This window comes from Sciurus vulgaris (genome assembly GCF_902686455.1).
Source record: "Sciurus vulgaris genome assembly, chromosome: 7".
Taxonomy (NCBI): domain Eukaryota; kingdom Metazoa; phylum Chordata; class Mammalia; order Rodentia; family Sciuridae; genus Sciurus; species Sciurus vulgaris.
In genome coordinates, this window is record NC_136467.1 from 127,822,898 (window position 1) to 127,844,256 (window position 21,359).

Below are 21,359 nucleotides of genomic sequence, written 5' to 3' on the forward strand. Positions count from 1 at the left end.
TTAAAAAGTGTTTCCTAATTTTACAAATATATCTTTAACATACTTTAATTAGATATACTAAATTGTAATGCCATAGATGAGGCTAGAGTTAAATCTTGTTCCTTTTTAATATGTTTTCTCTGAATATCTACCTTAATTCTGAGGAGCTGCTTTTTAGGTTTAACCGCACATTCCGAGTATCCTTTTTATTTCCATGCATCAAATATCACACTGACTCAGAAACTTGTGATATATTCCCATTTTCCTCAATTATTGACCAAATGAATTTACCTCTGAAATGCCTACTCATGCTGTTCACCAAAGTTTATTCTTCTTTCCTTCCAGGTGATGAACTTCTTCATTTCACCCTACACAGTATACCAGGATGTGTTTGCTAAATGTCACGGTCATCTTTCCTTCCTAAAGCAATGGAGAACATCACTGTAGTGAATGAGTTTCTTTTGCTGGGACTGACCCAGGTTCAGGAGCTACAGCCTGTAATCTTTATCATTTTTCTGATTATATACATGGTAAACCTGTTTGGAAATGCAGCCATATTAGTGGTCATCATCTCAGAGCCGAGACTCCACACCCCTATGTATTTCTTCCTGGGAAATCTTTCTTGTCTGGATATTTGTTATTCTTCAGTGACAATGCCCAAGCTAATGTGGAACCTCCTCTCCTCTCACAGGGTCATCTCTTTCCTAGGCTGTATCACTCAGCTGCACTTCTTCCACTTTCTTGGCTGCACTGAAGCCATCTTGCTAACCACCATGGGATTTGATCGATTTGTGGCCATCTGCAACCCACTTCGCTACACTGTCATCATGAACCCCCAGCTGTGTGTCCTGTTGGCAGCTGGGCCCTGGTTTATTAGCTTCTTCTATGCTCTGATGCATTCCATCCTGACTGCACGCCTGAACTTTTGCCATTTTCAGAAACTCAATCACTTCTTCTGTGATGTCAAGCCTCTCTTGGAACTGGCTTGTGGTGATGTAAGTCTCAATAAGTGGCTCATTTTCACTGTTACTTGTGGCTTAGCCATGGTGGCTTTCTTCCTCACTCTCCTCTCCTATTTCTATATAATTGGCTTTCTTCTGTTGAAGCACCGGTCTTGCAGTGTACTCCACAAGGCTCTGTCCACTTGTGCCTCCCATTTTATGGTGGTATTTCTCTTTTATGGAACTGTGGGGCTCACTTATATCCCTCCTTCCTCTGCTGCATCTGTAATACCAGAACGATTTATAGCTGTCATACACACCACTGTCACTCCAGTGCTGAATCCACTGATATATACCTTTAGGAATAAGGAAGTGATGTTCGCTCTGCGCAGAGTTTTTAGGAGGAAGCTAAAACTGTTATCTTGAGGAAAACCAGTCATAACAATAATGATATGACATTTATTTTTTTGCCTAAAAGTAATTCAATACATTTCTTAAAATTTTATTTTCATTTCAGAAATTTGCTTTATTGGTAACCAGGTTCTTCATTCATATGATTTCAACCTCTACTCATATAATCATTCATCCATTTGAAATATTCTGAGTAGGCCCTGATCCGTATGCAGAGGATATCCCAGTGGAAAAATGTGCATGAGGCCATTCATGAGAACACAGATCTTAAGTTTTAATTGAGGGGGCAGGTAATACCTAACTGAGTAAGTAAATGTGTCTCTGTCAAAAATTAAAACATTTTATGGAAGGTAGGGAAAAAATGAAGGCCTTTCCAAGATGTGACGTTTGGGCAAAGCACTGAAAGAAAGGAGGGTCACAGAGATATGTGAGCTTATGACATTTTATGTAGAGTAAAAAGCAAGTGAAATAGCCTTGAGCCAGAGTGCTTGTTGCTTGTGAGGAAAGCAAGATGACCAGTGTCTGGAGCTGGGTAGGTCATAGGGAGAATGGAGGGAGATGAAGTTAGTGAGCAGGTGTAACTATGACACTGGTGTCTTGGTCACTTTAAGGATTTGGTATTTATTGTGCATGATATTGGATGACTTTGAGGTATTTGAGCAAAGAACTGATTTGATATAACTTCTACATTTAAAAAGTTACATTCAATTCGAGGTGGAGAATAAGGAATCGATTAGATTCCTCCTTTGGGTGAGAATTGGAGGTAATAGGCAAGGGTGATGGTGGTGAGATATGAGAAGTAGTTAGATTCTGGGTGAATTTTGAACACAAAACTTTCAGCATTTGTTGAGAGCTTAGATATGTTGGGTGAAGATAAGAGGTACCAAAGATGATTCTCAATTTTTATTTATCTTTATTAACTGGAGAAATAACTATAATATCAATATGTTAGGCTCAATATGACTATAGCACAAGTATGATATAGGTTTGAATTAACTTTTTACATCAGGGAGATGATTTGAATGGAATTATTTCTTCCTATTAACTAATGCTTTTATGCCTAGAATGATATACTTTTAAAACCTTCATCTTCAGATTAGTATGCAGTTTTATGGTCTTTAAAGGTCTTAAGACTATGCTATCAAATTATCAATTTATTTGTAATAAATTTATTTATAATTGAGCATGATTAAATTCAATTTTAAGGTAATAAAAATAATAAATAAAATGTTTTCAGTTTGGGACATATATACTTTACTAAGAATTAAATAAGAACAGAAGCAATTAGCAAATAAGTCAGAGGAGGTGGAGTATGTTTTAGAAGATAATTGGAGATGAAATCTAGATTGAATACAAATTACCTAAAGTAGAAGCAATGTTCTATTCAATAGTTGATAATATTATCACAAACAGCTCAAGTATACTGTGCCACATTGTAAATGATGTGAAAATAATCATTGATGTTTGAAAGAATGAAAAATTTTTAAATATTTTCTTTTAATCTTTGGATATTTCTTAGATATTCTTGTTGCATTTTTATACACAGACACACCCACCCATACACAATTAAATGTTTTACAGCTCTGTCTCTCTCATTAACCATATTCATTTTTATACAAGTCATATTCTAAATTTCTGTTAACAATCGGCTATGGATGTTTCTAGTTAATTATTGATGTTGAGGGACTTTGTAAAGCCATAGAAATGTGATTTATAGAAATCTGTTTACTAAGTATATCTGTGTGTATCTGAACTAGAGTGATAAGAAAAATGTTTATTTATAATAAAATATTCACTGCTACCTAACTCAGGTTTCTCTGCACATGAATGAAAGACCTGATAGAAAGTCATTATGCTTGCAACATAAACATATTTTGAATGATTTTAAACAAATTATTGCTAATTTCTTGTCACATTTTAATGATGTATAATATATGTAATGCATAATATATAATGCATTTATATATTATATATTTTATATAACATATACTATATAATATATATTACATATAAAGCATATTTTTTATTTGAAATTCATACTTTGAAAATGTAGTTATCAGGATTGCACCAAGATGGTACAATAATAGGTTCCCCCACATGTATCTCCCCTCACCAATATTAATTGGAGTCATTCATGGATAAAAGTGCCTTTGTGGGAAGGCCCCAGACCTTTGTCCTACTGCAAGTCTGAAAATAATTTTGTTGTTTGGATCCAGTGCCTCTCTCATTCTCAATGTATATGAAGCAGCATTAGTTTTTCAACAGGGTGAACAATAGAGAGAATTCACTGAAATCTAACTGTCCAATAACAGATCCATAAATTTGGGTGTTTTGAATAGAAAAAAATAAAGGGCACATTGGAGTCAAGTCAGTAGTGGCAATGGCACCAGGTCACTGCAGAGGGGATGGGTAGCACAGAGAGAGAGAAGCTTAGCAGATAAATTCAGTGTGGGAAAATTTGTAGAAGAGAAAAATAGTGTGAATAGCTGAATCAAAGGCTGTACAATGAGCTGGTGTTTGAAAGGTGCTTCATGTTTCTCAACTTGTCAGCAGAGAGCCAAGGCCAATTTTCTACTGCAGGAACCCAAGAGATCATAGCAAATATTACCACACTGTCCCAACAAGTGTCTACTGTGTGGCCTAGAATGTACCTGACAGAATGCAATTGAAACAGGCACAAAAATGATTTACCCGGGGGATTCAGGTCAGAGATACAGAGGGGAGTGCAACTTGTCTTCCCTTTTAGTCTGGGGCTCACACTACCTACCAGATGAAGGTTAGAAAACTGAGCAGGTGGGTCTGATTACACTTGGGAGCTGATCCTGAGAAGGCCATGCTTGTGGGCGGTGGAGACTGCAAGATCTGTGGAGAATTGGTTACCCTGCCCTGTGAGAAGAATTCTTGGGTGGACCCTGAGATTCAGATTCCCACCAGAGAATAGTGTGTGCCCAGCCATAGGATTGGGTTGATCTAATTTCTTTTGAGTAGAAACCATCTGAAAAAGTTCCAAAGTTTTGGTCAGAATTATGCACGACCTTCTGGAACTTCTCATTTAGAACTCTGAAGCAGCCTTAACCCACTAGTCTGGACGAAACTCCAACTGACAGTACTTGTTTTTCTGTCCTACCTTATACTAGTGAGAAAGGAAGTCAAGAGATACTTCAACCAGCTTCCATTCAGGCCACTCCAGCTTGCAGGTTGGAAAGAAACAGAAAAGGAAAAAGGGTTTAACAATCCCCAGTCCTTTGTCTTTCTAAGGGATAGAGAGTCCAGAAAGAAATGGGAAGAGCAGTCTGGGGCAGGCAGTGAATGTCCATCCTTGTCAATAGTTTTGACCACCTCAGTGGAGAGAGTTATCTCATTTTCTATGAAGAACCTTTTTTTCTGGTGTTCTTGCTGCATTTGCTCATTGGTTTATGTGTGTGTGTGTGTGTGTGTGTGTGTATTTCTTTATTATAATTTTTTAGTATCCTTTTGTTATTTTGCTTTATTTTTTGAGGGCTAGGGGGTTTTGTTTATTTTTGGATTTCGTTTTTGTTTTTGTTTCTTGTGTTACTCTTTCTATCCTTCTCCCTTAATAGTCAATTTCATTTATGTTCTTTTTCTTCCTCTCTACCAATTTTGTTTCTTTTATTATTTTCTTCTCCTTTATAGGCTTCAGTTTATTCTGCTTTTTCTTTGTTCACATTTTGAATATTCTAAAAACTTTCTTTTGCCTTTCTACCATATTTTTTCTTTTAATGGACCGCATTTTTACCAGCTTTTAGGAGTATTCATTTATACAATTTCTGCCGCCAGCATGCATGTTGTTGTTGTTATTAGTATCATGGATGTCATTCTAATAGGAGCAGATGTAAGCAGTGGGAACATAAGGTTAAGGATCATTCTACAAGCTGGGTCCACTGTGTTAACTCCTACATGCTTTCTTTTAAAAAGCAATTTACCTGCAGCTCTGCCCGGCTTAAGTCAATAGGATGTGCCACATTCCTCAGCAAACAACCTGCTATCTGCAGGAGAAATGCAGGCCTGAAAGTCTCTTCCCCACCTGGTTACCCTGAAGCGGGACACTTTTGTGATTCTTACACAGACCACATTCTAGATCTTGGGGAGCAAGGGATAATTTTCCTTAACTATAAAAGCTGTGAGAGTACAAGGTAGTATCTCTATCTTCTTGTATTTGCTAACAGTAGCTTTGTGGCATAAAACATGGTCTATTTTAGAGAAGGATCCATGTGCTGCTGAGAAGAAAATGTATTCGTTCTTTGTTGGATGGTATATTCTATATAAGTCGGTTAAGTCTAAATTGTTGATTGTGTTATTGAGATCTATGGTTTCTTTATTCAATTTTTGTTTGGATGATATATCCAGCGGTGAGAGAGGTGTGTTAAAATCACCTAGTATTATTGTGTTGTGGTCTATTTGATTTCTGGAATTGAGAAGGATTTGTTTGACGTACATGGATGAGCCAATGTTCGGGGCATAGATATTTATGATTGTTATGTCTTGCTGATTTATGCTTCCCTTAAGCAGTATGTAATGTCCTTCTTTATCCCTTCTTACTAGTTTTGGCTTGAAGTCCACATTATCTGAAATGAGGATGGATACTCCAGCTTTTTTGCTGTGTCTGTATGCATGGTATGTTTTTTCCCATCCTTTCACCTTTAGTCTCTTTCTATGAGATGGGTCTCTTGCAGGCAACATATTGTTGGATTTTTCTTTTTAATCCAATCTGCCAGTCTATGTCTTTTGATTGATGAGTTCAGGCCATTAACATTCACAGTTATTATTGTGATATGATTTGTATTCCTAGTCATTGGACTCATTTTTGTTTTTTGACATGATTTGGTTTCTCCTTTATTTGGCTATTCCTTTAGGCTAGTTCCTCCCGTTGCTGAATTACATCGTTGTTTTTCATCTCTTCCTCACGGAATATTTTGCTGAGAATGTTCTGCAATGCTGGCTTTCTTTTTGTAAATTCCTTTAGCTTTTGTTTATCATGGAAGGATCTTATCTCATCATCAAATCTGAAAGTAAGTTTTGATGGGTATAAAATTCTTGGTTGGCATCCATTTTCTTTCAGGACTTGGTAAATGTTGTTCCAGGCCCTTCTAGCTTTTAGGGTCTGGATTAAAAAATCTGCTGATATTCTTATTGGTTTCCCCCTGAATGTAATCTGATTCTTTTCTCTCGCGGCCTTTAAAATTCTGTCTTTATTTTGAATGTTAGGTATTTTCATAATAATGTGCCTTGGTGTAGGTCTGTTGTAATTTTGCATATTTGGAGTCCTATACGCCTCTTGTACTTGGTTTTCCATTTCATTCTTGAGATTTGGAAAATTTTCTGATATTATTTCATTGAATAGATTGTTCATTCCTTTGGTTTGTTTCTCTAAGCCTTCCTCAATCCCAATAATTCTTAAATTTGGCCTCTTCATGATATCCCATAATTCTTGTAGATTCTGTTCATGATTTCTTACCATCTTCTCTGTTTGGTCAACCTTGTTTGCAAGATTAAATATTTTGTCTTCAGTATCTGAGGTTCTGTCTTCCAGGTGATCTATCCTATTGTTTATGCTTTCTATGGCGGTTTTAACTTGGTTTATTGTTTCCTTCATTTCAAGGATTTCCATTTTTTTTTTCAGTATCTCTAACTATTGAAATGCTCTTTTGCTTCCCTTATTTGCTCTTTTAACTGTTGATTGGTGCGTTCATTTAATGCCTGCATTTGTTCTTTCATCTCCTCGTTTGCTTCCCTGATTGTTTTAATTATGTACATTCTGAACTCCCTTTCTGACATTTCTTCTGCTGTGCTGTCATTGAGTTTTATTGATATAGTATCTAGGTTTGTTTCGGACATTTTCTTCCCTTGTTTTCTCATATTGGTCAGATATCAGTGGGACTCTGTGATATTGTAGATTTCCTCTATTGGCTTATAGTGAACAGATCTTCAACTCTATTACAAAGCAATAGTAATAAAAACGGCATGGTATTGGCACCAAAATAGAAAGGTAGATCAATGGTACAGAATAGAGGACATGGACACAAACCCAAATAAATACAATTTTCTCATACTAGACAAAGGGGCCAAAAATATGCAATGGAGAAAAGATAGTCTCTTCAACAAATGGTGCTGGGAAAACTGGAAATCCATATGCAACAGAATGAAATTAAGCCCCTATCTCTCACCCTGCACAAAACTCAACTCAAAATGGATCAAGGACCTCGGAATCAGACCTGAGACCCTGCATCTTATAGAAGAAAAAGTAGGTCCAAACCTTCAACTTGTTGGCTTAGGAGCAGACTTCCTTAACAGGACTCCCATAGCCCAAGAAATAAAAGCAAGAATCAACAACTGGGATAGATTCAAACTAAAAAGCTTTCTCTCAGCAAAGGAAACTATCAGTAATGTGAAGAGAGAGCCTACAGAGTGGGAGAATATCTTTGCCACTCATACTTCAGATAGAGCGCTAATATCCCAAATCTATAAAGAACTCAAACAACTCTACACCAAGAATACAAATAATCCAATCAACAAATGGGCTAAGGAAATGAACAGACACTTCACAGAAGAAGATGTACAAGCAATCAACAGATATATGAAAAAATGTTCAACATCACTAGTAATAAGAGAAATGCAAATCAAAACTACCCTAAGATTCCATCTCACCCCAATTAGAATGGCGATTATCAAGAACATAAGCAACAATAGGTGTTGGCGAGGATGTGGGGAAAAAGGTACACTCATACGTTGCTGGTGGTTGCAAACTAGTGCAGCCACTCTGGGATTCCTCAGAAAGCTTGGAATGGAACCACCACTTGACCCAGCTATCCCACTCCTTGGCCTATACCCAAAGGACTTAAAATCAGCATACTACAGAGATACAGCCACATCAATGTTCATAGCTGCTTAATTCACTATAGCCAGATTGTGGAACCAACCCAGATGCCCTTCAGTTGATGAATGGATAAAGAAGCTGTGGCATATATATACAATGCAATATTACTCTGCCATGAGGAATGACAAAATTATGGCATTCGCAGGCAAATGGATGAAATTGGAGGATATCATGCTAAGTGAGATAAGCCAATCTCAAAAAACTAAAGGACGAATGATCTCGCTGATAAGCGGATGAGGATATATGGGGGGGGTGGTAGGAGGGGTTAGTGTTAAGGTTAGGGTTAGGTTTAGGGTTAGGGATAAGGAGGGTGGTAAGAATGGAGGAAGAAAGGAATATATAGAGGGAAAAGAAGGGTGGGAGGGGAGGGGGAAGGGAAAAAATAACAATGAATCAAACAACATTGCCCTATGTAAATTTATGATTTTTAATTAAAATTAAAAAAAAAAGACATTTCCTAAATGTTCCAATCATCTAAAAATATAGAGCTGAGATATCTAGAAGCTTGGGAAATAATTACATTTTATAATAATACATCATTGTGAATAAATCATAACTTTATATTGTGAATACAAAAAAAAAAAAAAAAGCTGTGAGAATAAGTTCCAATAGAACTGGTCAGCCTAGGCCAAAGTGACCCAGAGTTGCCTTGGAGTTTGGAGATTTGGAAGTTCATTGCAATCCTGCTGTCAGTCAACAGTCAAGAGGTGAACCTGGTGGGACTCTCTGGAAACTTCCCTGGGGCCCGCAATGAAACTCGAGGGTAGCAGAGATGCCCAGTCCCTCTCCTCTCTGACAGAACCCAGTCTGTCCCTTGAGTGTTGCCTTTCCTCTTTCTACCCCTTCTAATAACTTAATTCCTGCTACTCTGAACAATGTGTCTGCAATCTTTCTTGTATAATCACAAAATCCAGCGAGAAGACAACCATGGCTGAACTGGCTTTTGACAGGTCTTGGCTCTATACCAATAGTTAACACTTGCTGTTTACTTTAATACTAGGTCTAGTTCATAGCTGTCTGTGGTTGTTGTGTTAATTGCTGACCTCACCATTCCTGTTTTAATGGTAATTAGTGTCATTGACATTATAGTAGGCACCTGGTATTTATTTGAATGCTGTATATTATTTTCTGTTGTTGCTCCTGTTTATGTCCTCCTTTCTGTGTGGTGCTGAGAATCTACTGTTAACACTATGAGTTCATGGAGTAGAAATTCTACTGCTGAGCTACACTCACAACCAGACACATGCACACCTTGATATACACATAACCAGCTCCACTCAAATTTTAGCAATATTTCAACATGAACAATAGGGGAGACACAAACCTCAAATTGATGACCAGTTCCCAAGTAGAAATGGCTAAGGGGTACCTCAGGTCCCACTCATGGACATCCATACTCCTATAGCAAACAGAAAGAAAGAACCTAAAGGCTGTGGACACCACACCTATGAAGGGGCCTCAATCTAGACTGTTCCCATACCCTTTTAGAAAGTACAGAGTTGTGAAGTCTAGAAGAACAATCACAGAGAGTGTATCTCACATACCCTGCTGTATACAACTAAGAAAGGGCCCCACACTTGTGAGACATACAAAAAAAGTGGGATCCTCAAACTCTGACACAATACACATTGTATCAAGGTAAACTAATCATGAACTACACTAAATTTTGGGCCCCTGTAAATTAAGAGGAACTTCTTCCTATTACGAGTGAAAGCAAGTTTCCCCCAAACCGTCTTTGACCTGATGGATTCCAAGAAGCTGGGAGTGGAGTTTGTACCCTGTCTCCATCTGCCCCTCCCACCCCAGGATCTAGCACAGGCTAATAGTATCTATACTACATACGCACATTTCCTACCTTTTTTTTCTCACTTTGGTGTCACTTCTTTCCTGACTATTCTCCTTTTAAAGTTCTGCTCATCTTCAGGGATTTTGAAGATGGGACTTTTAAAATAATAATTGTATTCTTTCTTCAAAACTGGCTTTGAATAAAGCTTACTTTCCTACCAATTTGATTTCAAATACTTCTGGAGCAGTGAGCATTATAACCTAGACTTTTCCTCCCCAGGCTGGTACAGATGCCACCCAGTAACAACCATAGGCTTAAAAAAAAAAAAAAAAGTAGGAATAAATTAAACTAAAGAGGTAAAGGCCTTTACAATAAAAATTATGAATCACTGAAGAAAGAAAAATGGAAACACTTTCCACATTCAAGGATAGGCACAATTAATAATGTTAAAATGATCCTATTACTAAAAATTGTCTACAGATGCAATGCAATCTCCATCAAAACACCAATGACATTCTTCACAGAATTAGCAATAACAGTCCTAAAATTCATGTGGAAGAATAAAAGAAAGAATAAAAGATCCAGAATACCCAAGGTAATTCTAAGCAAAAAAAAAAAAAAAAAAAAAAAAGAAAAGAAATGCTGGAGGCATTACAACAGCTGATTTCAAATTATACTAGAGAACTATAGTAACAAAAACTGCATAGCATAAAAAATAAACACAGATCAATGGAACGGAGTAGAAGACACAGAGACAAAACCCACACAAATACAGTCATCTGACCCTAGACAAAGGCACTGAAAACATACATTGGAGAAAAGGCAGACTTTCTAACAAGTGGTGCTGTTATCCAAATGTAGAAAAATGACTCCTATCATACAATGTTCTCAAATTCTATTTTCCTGCAAATGACCTACTTTCATTTTTCATTTTTCTTAAGGACTGAATAAAACTCCATTGTATATATATACCACACTTTCTTTATCCATTCATCTGTTGAAGGGTACCGATGTTGGTTCTACAACATGGCTATTAAGAATTGTGTTATTATGCTGACTTTAATTGTTTAGAATAAACACTGAGGAGAGGTATAACCGGATATGGTTTTTCCATTCCCACTCTTTCAAGGAGCCTCCATACTGATTTCCAAAGTGGTTTTGCAAAAGTCAACTCAAGAGGAATCAAAGACTTAGAAATTATGTAACTCTTAGAAGAAAACAGAGGGTCAACACTCTAGCATATAAGTACAGGCGATGACTTTGTCAGTAGGACCCCTAATGCTCAGGAAATAATGCCAAGAGTTAATAAATGGGTTGACATCAAATTTTAAGTTTCTGAATAGCAAAAGAAATAAGATTGTAAGAGAGACCTGTAGAATAGGATGAAATCTTTACTAGGTACTCTTCTAATAGAGTATTAATATCCTTAATATAAACAAAAAATTACCATCAAACCCCCCAAAAAGCCTAATCAATAAATGGGTAAAGGAACTAAACAGACAATTCTCAAAAGAAGAAATACAAATGGCCAACAAATATATGAACATATCTTCAACATCTTCAGCAATCAGGGAAATGTAAATCAGGACTACACTACAATTTCATCTCACCCCAGTTAGAATGGCAACCATTAAGAATACAAATAATAATAAATGGGAAAGAGCATGGAGAAAAAGGATACACTTATAAATTGTTAGTGGGTTGTAAGTTACTACAACCACCTGAGAGCATTGTATTAAGCAAAGTAAGACAAACTCAGAAAGTCATGGGTCATATGCTTTATTTTGTAAGTGGAAGCCAGAGAGAAAAAAGAATAAAGAAAATTAAAAAAAAAGGTCAGGGGAGGATCTCATAAAGCACCAGGGATACAAATAGAGTAAAAGAAGAGGACCAGGGGAAGGGAGGAATGAAGAGAAAGGGGAGGTGCTGGGAAGTGGAATTGACAAGATTATATTTTTCTATTGTGTGCACATATGAATATATAACAACAAATCTCCCTATTGTATATAGTTATAATATACCAATAAGATAATAAGTGTAAATTTTTTAAAAAATGGTATATGATTCCAGTCTCACATGTTATACAAAAATCAGTTCTGGAGTATTATATGCCTCAATGTGTGAAACCATTATAAAGGTCTTTTAAAAATGACACAGGGAAATATCCTTATCATATCCATTTAGAAAAGTATTTCTTACTGAGTTCACAGAAAATTGTGATAGCCACTTTCCAATTATGAATTTCTCTTCACCAAAAGTCAGCACAAAGGAAGTGAAGAAATAAGTCAAAGGGTAGGAGAAGGTATTTGCAGCACATTTAATTAACAAAGAAAAAGATAGCTTGGGGGCAGAGTGGGCAAATGACCTAAGTAGGTAATATGTGAAAATAAGCTCAAAATGTATCAGTGTGCATTTGACAATGTTCAACTTCACTAGCAAGCAGAGGAGTGCAACTTAAGTCAATAAAGAAATGCACATGACTAAACCTCTAGAAGATCTGGAATCATAAATTCTGGCAAAATACAAGTGTTGTCAAAGAGGTGGAGCACCAGATAACCTCACATACCACTATGGAATTCTAAATGTAGCAAAGCAGCTTGTAAAACAGTTCTTACTGAACACACACCTTCATTATAAAGTATTCCTTAAACACTCAGTTTGTACCACAATTACAATATATATCAAATAGTATATATAATGTATTTAATATATATTATATATTACCTCTTTTTTGTTTGTTACTCACCCTGAATTACAGATTTTCATATTAAATATTTTAAAAGACATTATTAACTATTGCTGTGGAACAAAATCTCCCCAAATTTAACAGTTTAAAACATTAAGTGTGTATTATCTTGAAATATCTAGGGATCAGGAATATGAGTGCAACTTAACTTTAAGCCTCTGACTGAATTTTCTCAGCCTCAAAGGTGTTGGCTATGTCTGCATCATGGCAAAGTTCAAATGGATGAATATTGACCCCAGGCTCACTCACATGGCTGCCAGTGGGCCTCAGATTCTCCGGCTCTTGATCAGAGATTCAGTTCCTTGTCACTTGGGCCCCTCCAGAGGGCAGCCCAGAACATAGAAGCTAACTTCCTTCAGAGTGACAGAGCAGGAGAATGTGCCCAAGATTGAAGTCATAGTCTTTGTAACCTAATCTTGGAAGTGATATCTCACTACTTCTGCTGTATTCTATTTGCTAGAAGTTAAACAATAATAATTGATTCTTGGCCTCTTTGCTAAGATCCAGTGTAGCATTTATTCTTTTCAGTTTAAAATCTGATATGATATTAATTGGATTTTTAGAGCAGGGAGATGGAATAGGAGCTTTCTTTGTCCACTCCATGCATAGACCCGGTATCACGGTGCCTCTAGGAATCATGCAACACACCCCCATGAAAGATGTTAAACTATGAATCCAGTTCATACTCAAGGTTTAGAGATCACACGAAATGATGAATACTAGGAGGTGGGGGTCACTGGGGGACATCTTAAAACCTGCCTACCATACTTCTTTTACGAGGAAAAGAAATGGCATTGAGCTGAAATGATTTTTTAAAAATAAAACATTTGATCAAATTATGTTAAATGCATGTATAAATATACCACAGTGAAACCAACTATTCTGTATAATTAATGTGTACCAATATAAAATGAAAAAAAAAAACATATCAGGGAGTCACAGACTTAGTCATATTTATTTCCCACATATAATAATTTATCATACATGTACTTAGTTTTTCCTAAATATATCAATTTATAAAAGAATATTTGATATTATATTAGGGCAGAAATAATTTATAGGATGAATTATAAGAGGAAAGTGTTCTAATCCACTAAAAGTCATTTTACTGAATATCAATTACATGAAAATAAAATTTCTTTTTATCTGGCATATCTAGAGTTAGTATTTAAATGTAAGTTAACAAATCTATGCAGAGATCCCTGAATTCATAAACTTTTTTTTGTAGCTAGCTATTTAATTTGCATTTCATAAGTTCTTTTCTTAGAAAAGTTGCTCTCTGCCTCTGTATTCTGTCTTCTTATAACTGTTCAAATCTCCCAAGTGCAGGGGCTGTGACTTCTCTGGTTTTGGATCCTCTATTGCTCACCCAGTGAAGGATCAGGCTTTGCCCAAGGAGGAGTGCTATTTTAATATCATAGCGTATGGTGATACTAAATACAAGAAGGACAAATGGGTATTACAAACCCAGAAAGGAGGATAAAAATGTGTTCATGTTGAGAGGCTTAGGGGAAGTTTTGTAGTGCTAATTCTCATCCTTGAGTAAGAATGAAGTTGAGGTTTCTGGAATTTATTCTTAGCTTTAGATAAAGATTATTACCACTTTCTGTCAGATTGCATTAAGAAGATCTTAAGGGGTTTTTTGAAAAAAAATGATTTATTTGAGCAGCATTCTCGGCAGAAGTAGAATGAGGAAGAGAGGATAGTGAAGGAAAATGAAGTTAAACAAGAATGGAGACTAACTTTGGTCTAATCCAGTGGGGACTCCTGGAACATACTGCATGTCAGAATTGGTTTCACCTTGAGGTACAGGGACGAGACTTTGGCACAGTGTCGGTCTGTCAGTCAGTCAGTCAGTCAGTCAGTCATAGTCTCTGGTTGTTCTGGAGAAAGGAACAAGCTCATTTTCAATGAGAGTTATTCTCCAGAGGAACAGCAGCTATGATCTAACAACACACTTAGTAGACTGAGAGGAAAAGGTCATAGATGATTTAATTTTCACAAAAAAGCATTGATAAAAGTCAGCGCATGTTTATAATGACAAAAATTCTAGCAAAATAGAAATAAAAGGGAATTTAATGGTGTTACCAAGTGTTATATATCAAAGAAACTGAGCAACCATATGTAACGAGAAACTACAGAGATTCTCCTTTGGGATAGTCAGAGTGAGAGGGTAAGAATGTCTACCACCCTCGTTACCACTTCATGTACCTTGCAAATATTAGTCCGTTCTATTAGGGAGGACACAGATATATTGCAATGTATGAACTGGAAAGAAATAGATAAAATTCATTTGTTTGTATAGAAAACAAAGAGAATTGACAACAAATTATTCAACTAAAAGGCATTCACCAAAGTTGCCAAATAATGATATAGTGAAGAAGACAGAATTTATAATAGCAACAAAAAGTTATGCAGTATACAAAATCAATTTAACAAAGCTACATACATAGACTTCTATGAAGAAACTATTAACTATGTTACAAGGCATAAAGTAAGACTTGAATAAATTAAGAGTTATGCCATGATTTTGGACAGAAAGTTATTAAAATATGTCAAATTTGCCTTCAAATAATTTATAAATTTAGTGAAATGAGCTTAATAAACTTCTAAAGGTTTTATGAAAGTAGTAGTTTTCACAATTTTATAGGTTAATTCTGGAAAAATTAAAAAGGATAATAATTTTAAATATGACATTGACATATCCTAAGAGCTATTAATATAAAGTTCTGTTCCTGATGCAAAATAGACCAAAATATGTAGAAATCGTTGTTTAATAAGAGAGATATTACAATGAATGGTCAATGTTTAGAGGTAGCTAGGAACAACCAGATCTCTAAATGCAGAAAAATAAAATTGGATTCTTTTTTTTTTTTTTTTTTAGGTTAAGAATTAACCTTCATTCATTTAAGGTTAACTCGAAATGAAAGAAGAAAAAACATCTTGAAATTTAAAACTATAAAGTTAATATAAAACCATAAGAAGATGTATTTTTGACTTAGCATTAGGGAAAAACTTCAAAACTCACTCCCCATAACCTGAGATATTATAGGTTTTATTATGATAAAATTAAGGTTTTCTTTTTTATGAAAGACATGTTAGATAATTCACAGTTTGTAAATACCTTACCATAAGGTGTTTAAAAACACAAACTTACAGGTAATCAAGGAGGTCTAACATAAATAAGGTACTCCTGAAAAAGAATAACAGGGAATTTAAGAATATGTCCAAAGAATAAACATAAGATTAATAGAAGAAAAAAATCCAAATAACTGAAAAAAATTTCTAGACATATTCAACATTGCTGGTAATTTGATTAAAGCAATAATGAGTACTTCATACTCATTACCTTGACAAAAAGTAGAAAACTGGATAATGCTAAGTAACTTTAGTAAACTTGGGCATTGCATTACTGGGGATGGTGCAGATACAACTGGATAAGACGAAAGGATTTTGAAGACCAAATTTGTGTCCTTTACCATTTGCGGAAAGCTGATTTCATTTTTCCTGACTTTATATTTGCTTTTTTAAAATTTTCTTTTTTAATTTATTTACTTTGATTCATCGTACACAAATGAGGTACTACTGTTGTTTCTCTGGTTGTACATGAAGTAGAGTTGAACAATTTGTGTAATCATATATGTACATAGAGTAATGATGTTCGTCTCATTCTGTTATTTTTCCTTCCCCTCACCCTTCCCACCCCTCTTTTTCCTCTGTACAATCCATCCTTCCTCCATTCTTGCCTCCCTCCCAACCCTTTATATATCATCATCTGCTTATCAGAGAGATCATTCAGCCTTTGGTTTTCTGAGATTGGCTTATCTCACTTAGCATGATATTCTCCAACTGCATCCATTTACCTGCAAATGCCGTAATTTTATTATTCTTTATGACTGAGTAATATTCCATCATGTATATATACAACAGTTTCTTTATCCATTCATCAACTGAAGGACATCTAGGGTTGTTCTGCTATTGTGAATTGAGCAGTTATGAACATTGATGTGGCTGCATCACTGTAGTATGTTGATTTTAAGTCCTTTGGGTATAGGCCGAGGAGTGGGATAGCTGGGTCAAATGGTGGTTCCATTCCAAGTTTTCTTTCTTTTTTTTTTTTTTTCCGGAACTGGGGATCGAACCCAGGGCCTTGTGCTTGCGAGGCAAGCACTCTACCAGCTGAGCTATCTCCCCAGCTCCCATTCCAAGTTTTCTAAGGAATCTCCACACTGCTTTCCAGAGTGGCTGCACTAATTTGCAACCCCACCAGCAATGTATGAGTGTACCTTTTTCCCCACATCCTTGCCAACACCTATTGTTGCTTGTATTCTTGATAATCGCCATTCTAATTGGGGTGAGATGGACTCTTAGGGTAGTTTTGATTTGCATTTCTCTTATTACTAGAGACGTTGAATATTTTTTCATGTATCTGTTGATTGCTTGTAGATCTTCTGTGAAGTGTCTGCTCATTTCCTTAGCCCATTTGTTGGTTGGATTATTTGTATTCTTGGTATAAGTTTTTTTAAGTTCTTTTATTTTTAAATGCTTTTTTCTTAGTTGTTGATGTACCTTTATTTATTTGTATGTGGTGCTGAGACTTGAACCCAGTGCCTTACACATGCTAGGCCACCGCTCTGCCACTGAGCTACAACCCCAGCCCTTGAGATCTTTATAGATTCTGGAAATTAGCGCTTTATCTGAAGTATGTGTGGCAAAGATTTTCTCCCACTCTGTAGGCGCTCTCTTCACATTGCTGATAGTTTTCTTTGCTGAGAAAAAGTTTTTTAGTTTGAACCTATCTCAATTATTGATTCTTGCTTTTATTTCCTTTGCTTTGGGAGTCATGTTAAGAAAGTCTGGTCCTAAGCTGACATGATGAAGATTTGGACCTACTCTTTCTTCTATAAGGTGCAGGGTCTCTAGTCTGATTCTGAGGTCCTTGATCCATTTTGAGTTGAGTTTTGTGCAGGGTGAGAGATAGGGGTTTAGTGTCATTTTGCTGCATATGGATTTCCAGTTTTCCCAGTAGCATTTGTTGAACAGGCTATCTTTTCCCCATTGTATGTTTTTGCACACCTTTGTCTAGTATGAGAAAACTGTATCTATGTGGGTTTGTCTCTGTGTCCTCTAATCTGTACCATTGATCTACCTGCTTATTTTGGTGCCAATACCATGCTGTTTTTGTTACTATTGCTTTGTAGTATAGTTGAAGTTCTGGTATTGTGATACCCCCTGCTTCACTCTTCCTATTAAGGATTGCTTTAGCTATTCTGGGACTCTTATTCTTCCAAATGAATTTCATGATTGCTTGCTCTGTTTCTATTAGGTACATCTTTGGGATTTTAATTGGAATTGCATTGAATTTGTATAGCACTTTTGGTAGTATGGCCATTTTGAAAATATTAATTCTGTGAATCCAAGAACATGGGAGATCTTTCCATCTTCTAAGATTTTCTTTAATTTCTTTCTTTAGTGTTCTGTAGTTCTCATTGTAGAGGTCTTTCACCTCTTTTGTTGGACTGATTCCCAAGTATTTTAATTTTTTTTGAGGCTATTGTGAATGGAGTGGTTTTCCTAATTTCCCTTTCAGAGGATTCATCACTTATGTATAAAAATGCAAAAGATTTATGAGCATTGATTTTATATCCTGCTACTTTGCTGAATTCATTTATGAGTTTAGATGTTTTCTGGTGGAATTTTTTGGCTCCTCCAAATATAGAATCATGTCATTGGTGAGTAGGGACAGTTTGAGTTCTTCTTTTCCTATTCATATCCCTTTAATTTCTTTGGTCTGTCTAATTTCTCTGCCTAGAGTTTCAAGGACAATGTTGAATAGAAGTGGTGAAAGAGGGCATCCCTGCCTTGTTCCTTTATTTCGGGAGAATGCTTTCAGTTTTTTCCATTTAGAATGATGTTGGCTGTGGGCTTAGCATAGATAGCCTTTACAACGTTGAGGAATGTTCCTACTATCCCTATTTTTGTAGTGTTTTGAGCATGAAGGGGTGCTATATTTTATCAAAGCTTTTTCTGCATCTGTTGAAATAATCATGTGATTCTTGACTTTAAGTCTGTTGATATGGTGAATTACATTTATTGATTTCCAGATGTTGAACCAACCTTGTATCCCTGGGATAAACCCCACTTGATCATGGTGCACTATCTTTTTAATATGTTTTTGTATGTGATTTGCTAAAATTTTGTTAAGATTTTTTGCATCTATGTTCATTAAGGATATTGGTCTGAAATTTTCTTTCCTCAATGTGTCTTTGTCTGGTTTTGGTATCAAGGTGATATTAACTTCATAGAATGTATTTGGAAGGGTCCTGTCCTCTTCTATTTCATGGGATATTTTGGGGAGTATTGGATTGAACTCTTCTTTGAAGGTCTGGTAGAACTTGACTGAGAATCTATCTGGTCCCAGATTTTACTTTGTTGGTAGGCTTTTGATGACTTCTTCTATTTCATGGCTTGAAATTGATCTATTTAAATTGTGTGTCCTCCTGATTCAGTTTGGGCAGATCATATGTCTCTAGAAAGCTATTGATGTCTTTGAGATTTTCTGTTTTGTTGGAGTATAGATTTTCAAAATAGCATCTAATTATGTTTTGTATTTCAGTTGTGTCTGTCGTGATATTTCTTTTTTCATCCCGAATTTTAGTAATTTGAGTTTTCTCTGATTCTCTTTGTTAGTGTGGCTAAGGGTTTATCAATTTCGTTTACTTTTTCAAAGAACCAATTTTTTATTTTGTCAATTTTTTCAATTGTTTCTTTTGTTTCAATTTCATTGATTTCAGCTGTGATTTCAACTATTTTCTGTCTTCTACCACTTTTGGTGTTGATCTGTTCTTCTTTATTTAGGGCTTTGAGCTGTAGTGTTAGGTCGTTTAATTGTTGACTTTCTCTTATTTTCTTGAATGCACTCCATGCAATGAGTTTTCCTCTTAGTACTACTTGCATAGTGTCCCAGAGATTTTGATATGTTGTATCTTTGTTCTCATTTACATCTAAGAATTTTTAAATTTCCCCCCTTGATGTCTTCTGTTATCCATGCATCATTCAATAGCATATTATATAATCTCCAAGTGTTGGAGTAGTTTCTGGTTTTTATTTTGTCATTGATTTCTAATTTCATTCCATTATGATCTGATAGAATACAAGGTAGTTTCTCTCTCTTTTTGTATTTGCTAACATTAGCTCTGTGGCATGACATATCATCTATTTTAGAAAAGGATGCATGTGCTGTTGAGAAGAAAGCGTATTCCCTTACTGATGGATGGAATATTCTATAAATGTCTGTTAAGTCTAAATTATCAATTGTGGTATTGAGATCTATGGTTTCTTTGTTCAATTTTTGTTTGGAAGATCTGTCCAGTGGTGAGAGAGGTGTGTTAAAGTCACCTAGTATTATTGTGTTGTGGTCTATTAGGTTCCTAGAATTGAGAAGGATTTGTTTGATGTACGTGGATGTGCCATCGTTTGGGGCATAAATATTTATGATTGTTATGTCTTGCTGATTTATGCTTCCCTTAAGCAGTAGGAAATGTCCTTCTTTATCCCTTCTAACTAATTTTGGCTTGAAGTCTGCTTTATCTGATCTGAGGATGATTACCCCTGCTTTTTTACTGAATCCATGTGCATGTTTTTTCCCATTCTTTCACCTTTAGTCTCGGTATCTTCTTCTATGAGATGAGTTTCTTGAAGGCAGCATATTTTTGGATCTTTCTTTTTAATCCAATCTGCCAGTCTATGTCTTTTGATTGATGAGTTCAGGTCATTAACATTCAGGATTATTATTTTGATATGATTTGTATTCCTGGTATTTTAGCTTATTTTTGGTTTTTAACGTGACTTGGTTTCTCCTTTATATGGCTATTCCTTTAGGATAATTCCTCCCTTTACTGACCTATATTGTTGTTTTTCATTTCTTCCTCATGGAATATTTTGCTGAGAATATTCTGTAGTGCTGTCTTTCTAGTTGTAAATTCTTTTAGTTTTTGTTTATTATGGAAGGATTTTATTTCGTCATCAAATCTGAAGGTAAGTTTTGTTGGGTATAAGATTCTTGGTTGGCATTCAATTTCTTTTAGAGCTTGAAAAATGCTGTTTCAGTCCCTTCTAGCTTTTACAGTCTGGTTTGAAAAATCTGCTGATATCCTTATTGGTTTCCCCCTGAATGTAATTTGATTTTTTTTTCTCATGGCTTTTAAAATTCTATCTTTATATTGTATGTTAGGTATTTTCATTATAATGTGCCTTCATGTGTGTCTGTTATAATTTTGTACATTTGGTGTCTTGTAAGCTTCTTGTATTTGATTTTCATTTCATTCTTCATGATTGGGAAATTTTCTATTATTATTTCATTGACTATATTGTTCATTCCTTTGGTTTGGTTCTCTGTGCCTTCCTCAATCTCAGTAATTCTTAAATTTGGTCTTTCCACGATATCCCATAATTCTTGGAGATTCTGCTCATGATTTCTTACCATCTTCTCTGTTTTGTCAACTTTGTTTTCAAGATTAAATATTTTGTCTTCAATGTCTGAGGTTCTGTCTTCCAAGTGTTCTATCCTATTGGTTATGCTTTTATGGAGTTTTTAATTTG

The 21,359-nt window shown here is 35.6% G+C and overlaps 1 protein-coding gene across 1 annotated transcript; it reads left to right on the plus strand.

Annotated features, from left to right (window-relative positions):
- Positions 1–407: 407 nt before the first annotated feature.
- On the plus strand, positions 408–1,346 carry LOC306666977 (olfactory receptor 12D3-like; the record flags this gene model as incomplete). The annotated part of the gene is made up of 1 exon (XM_079149229.1): positions 408–1,346. One exon carries the CDS (start codon positions 408–410, stop codon positions 1,344–1,346), a length of 939 nt encoding a protein of 312 aa, XP_079005355.1.
- Positions 1,347–21,359: the final 20,013 nt, after the last annotated feature.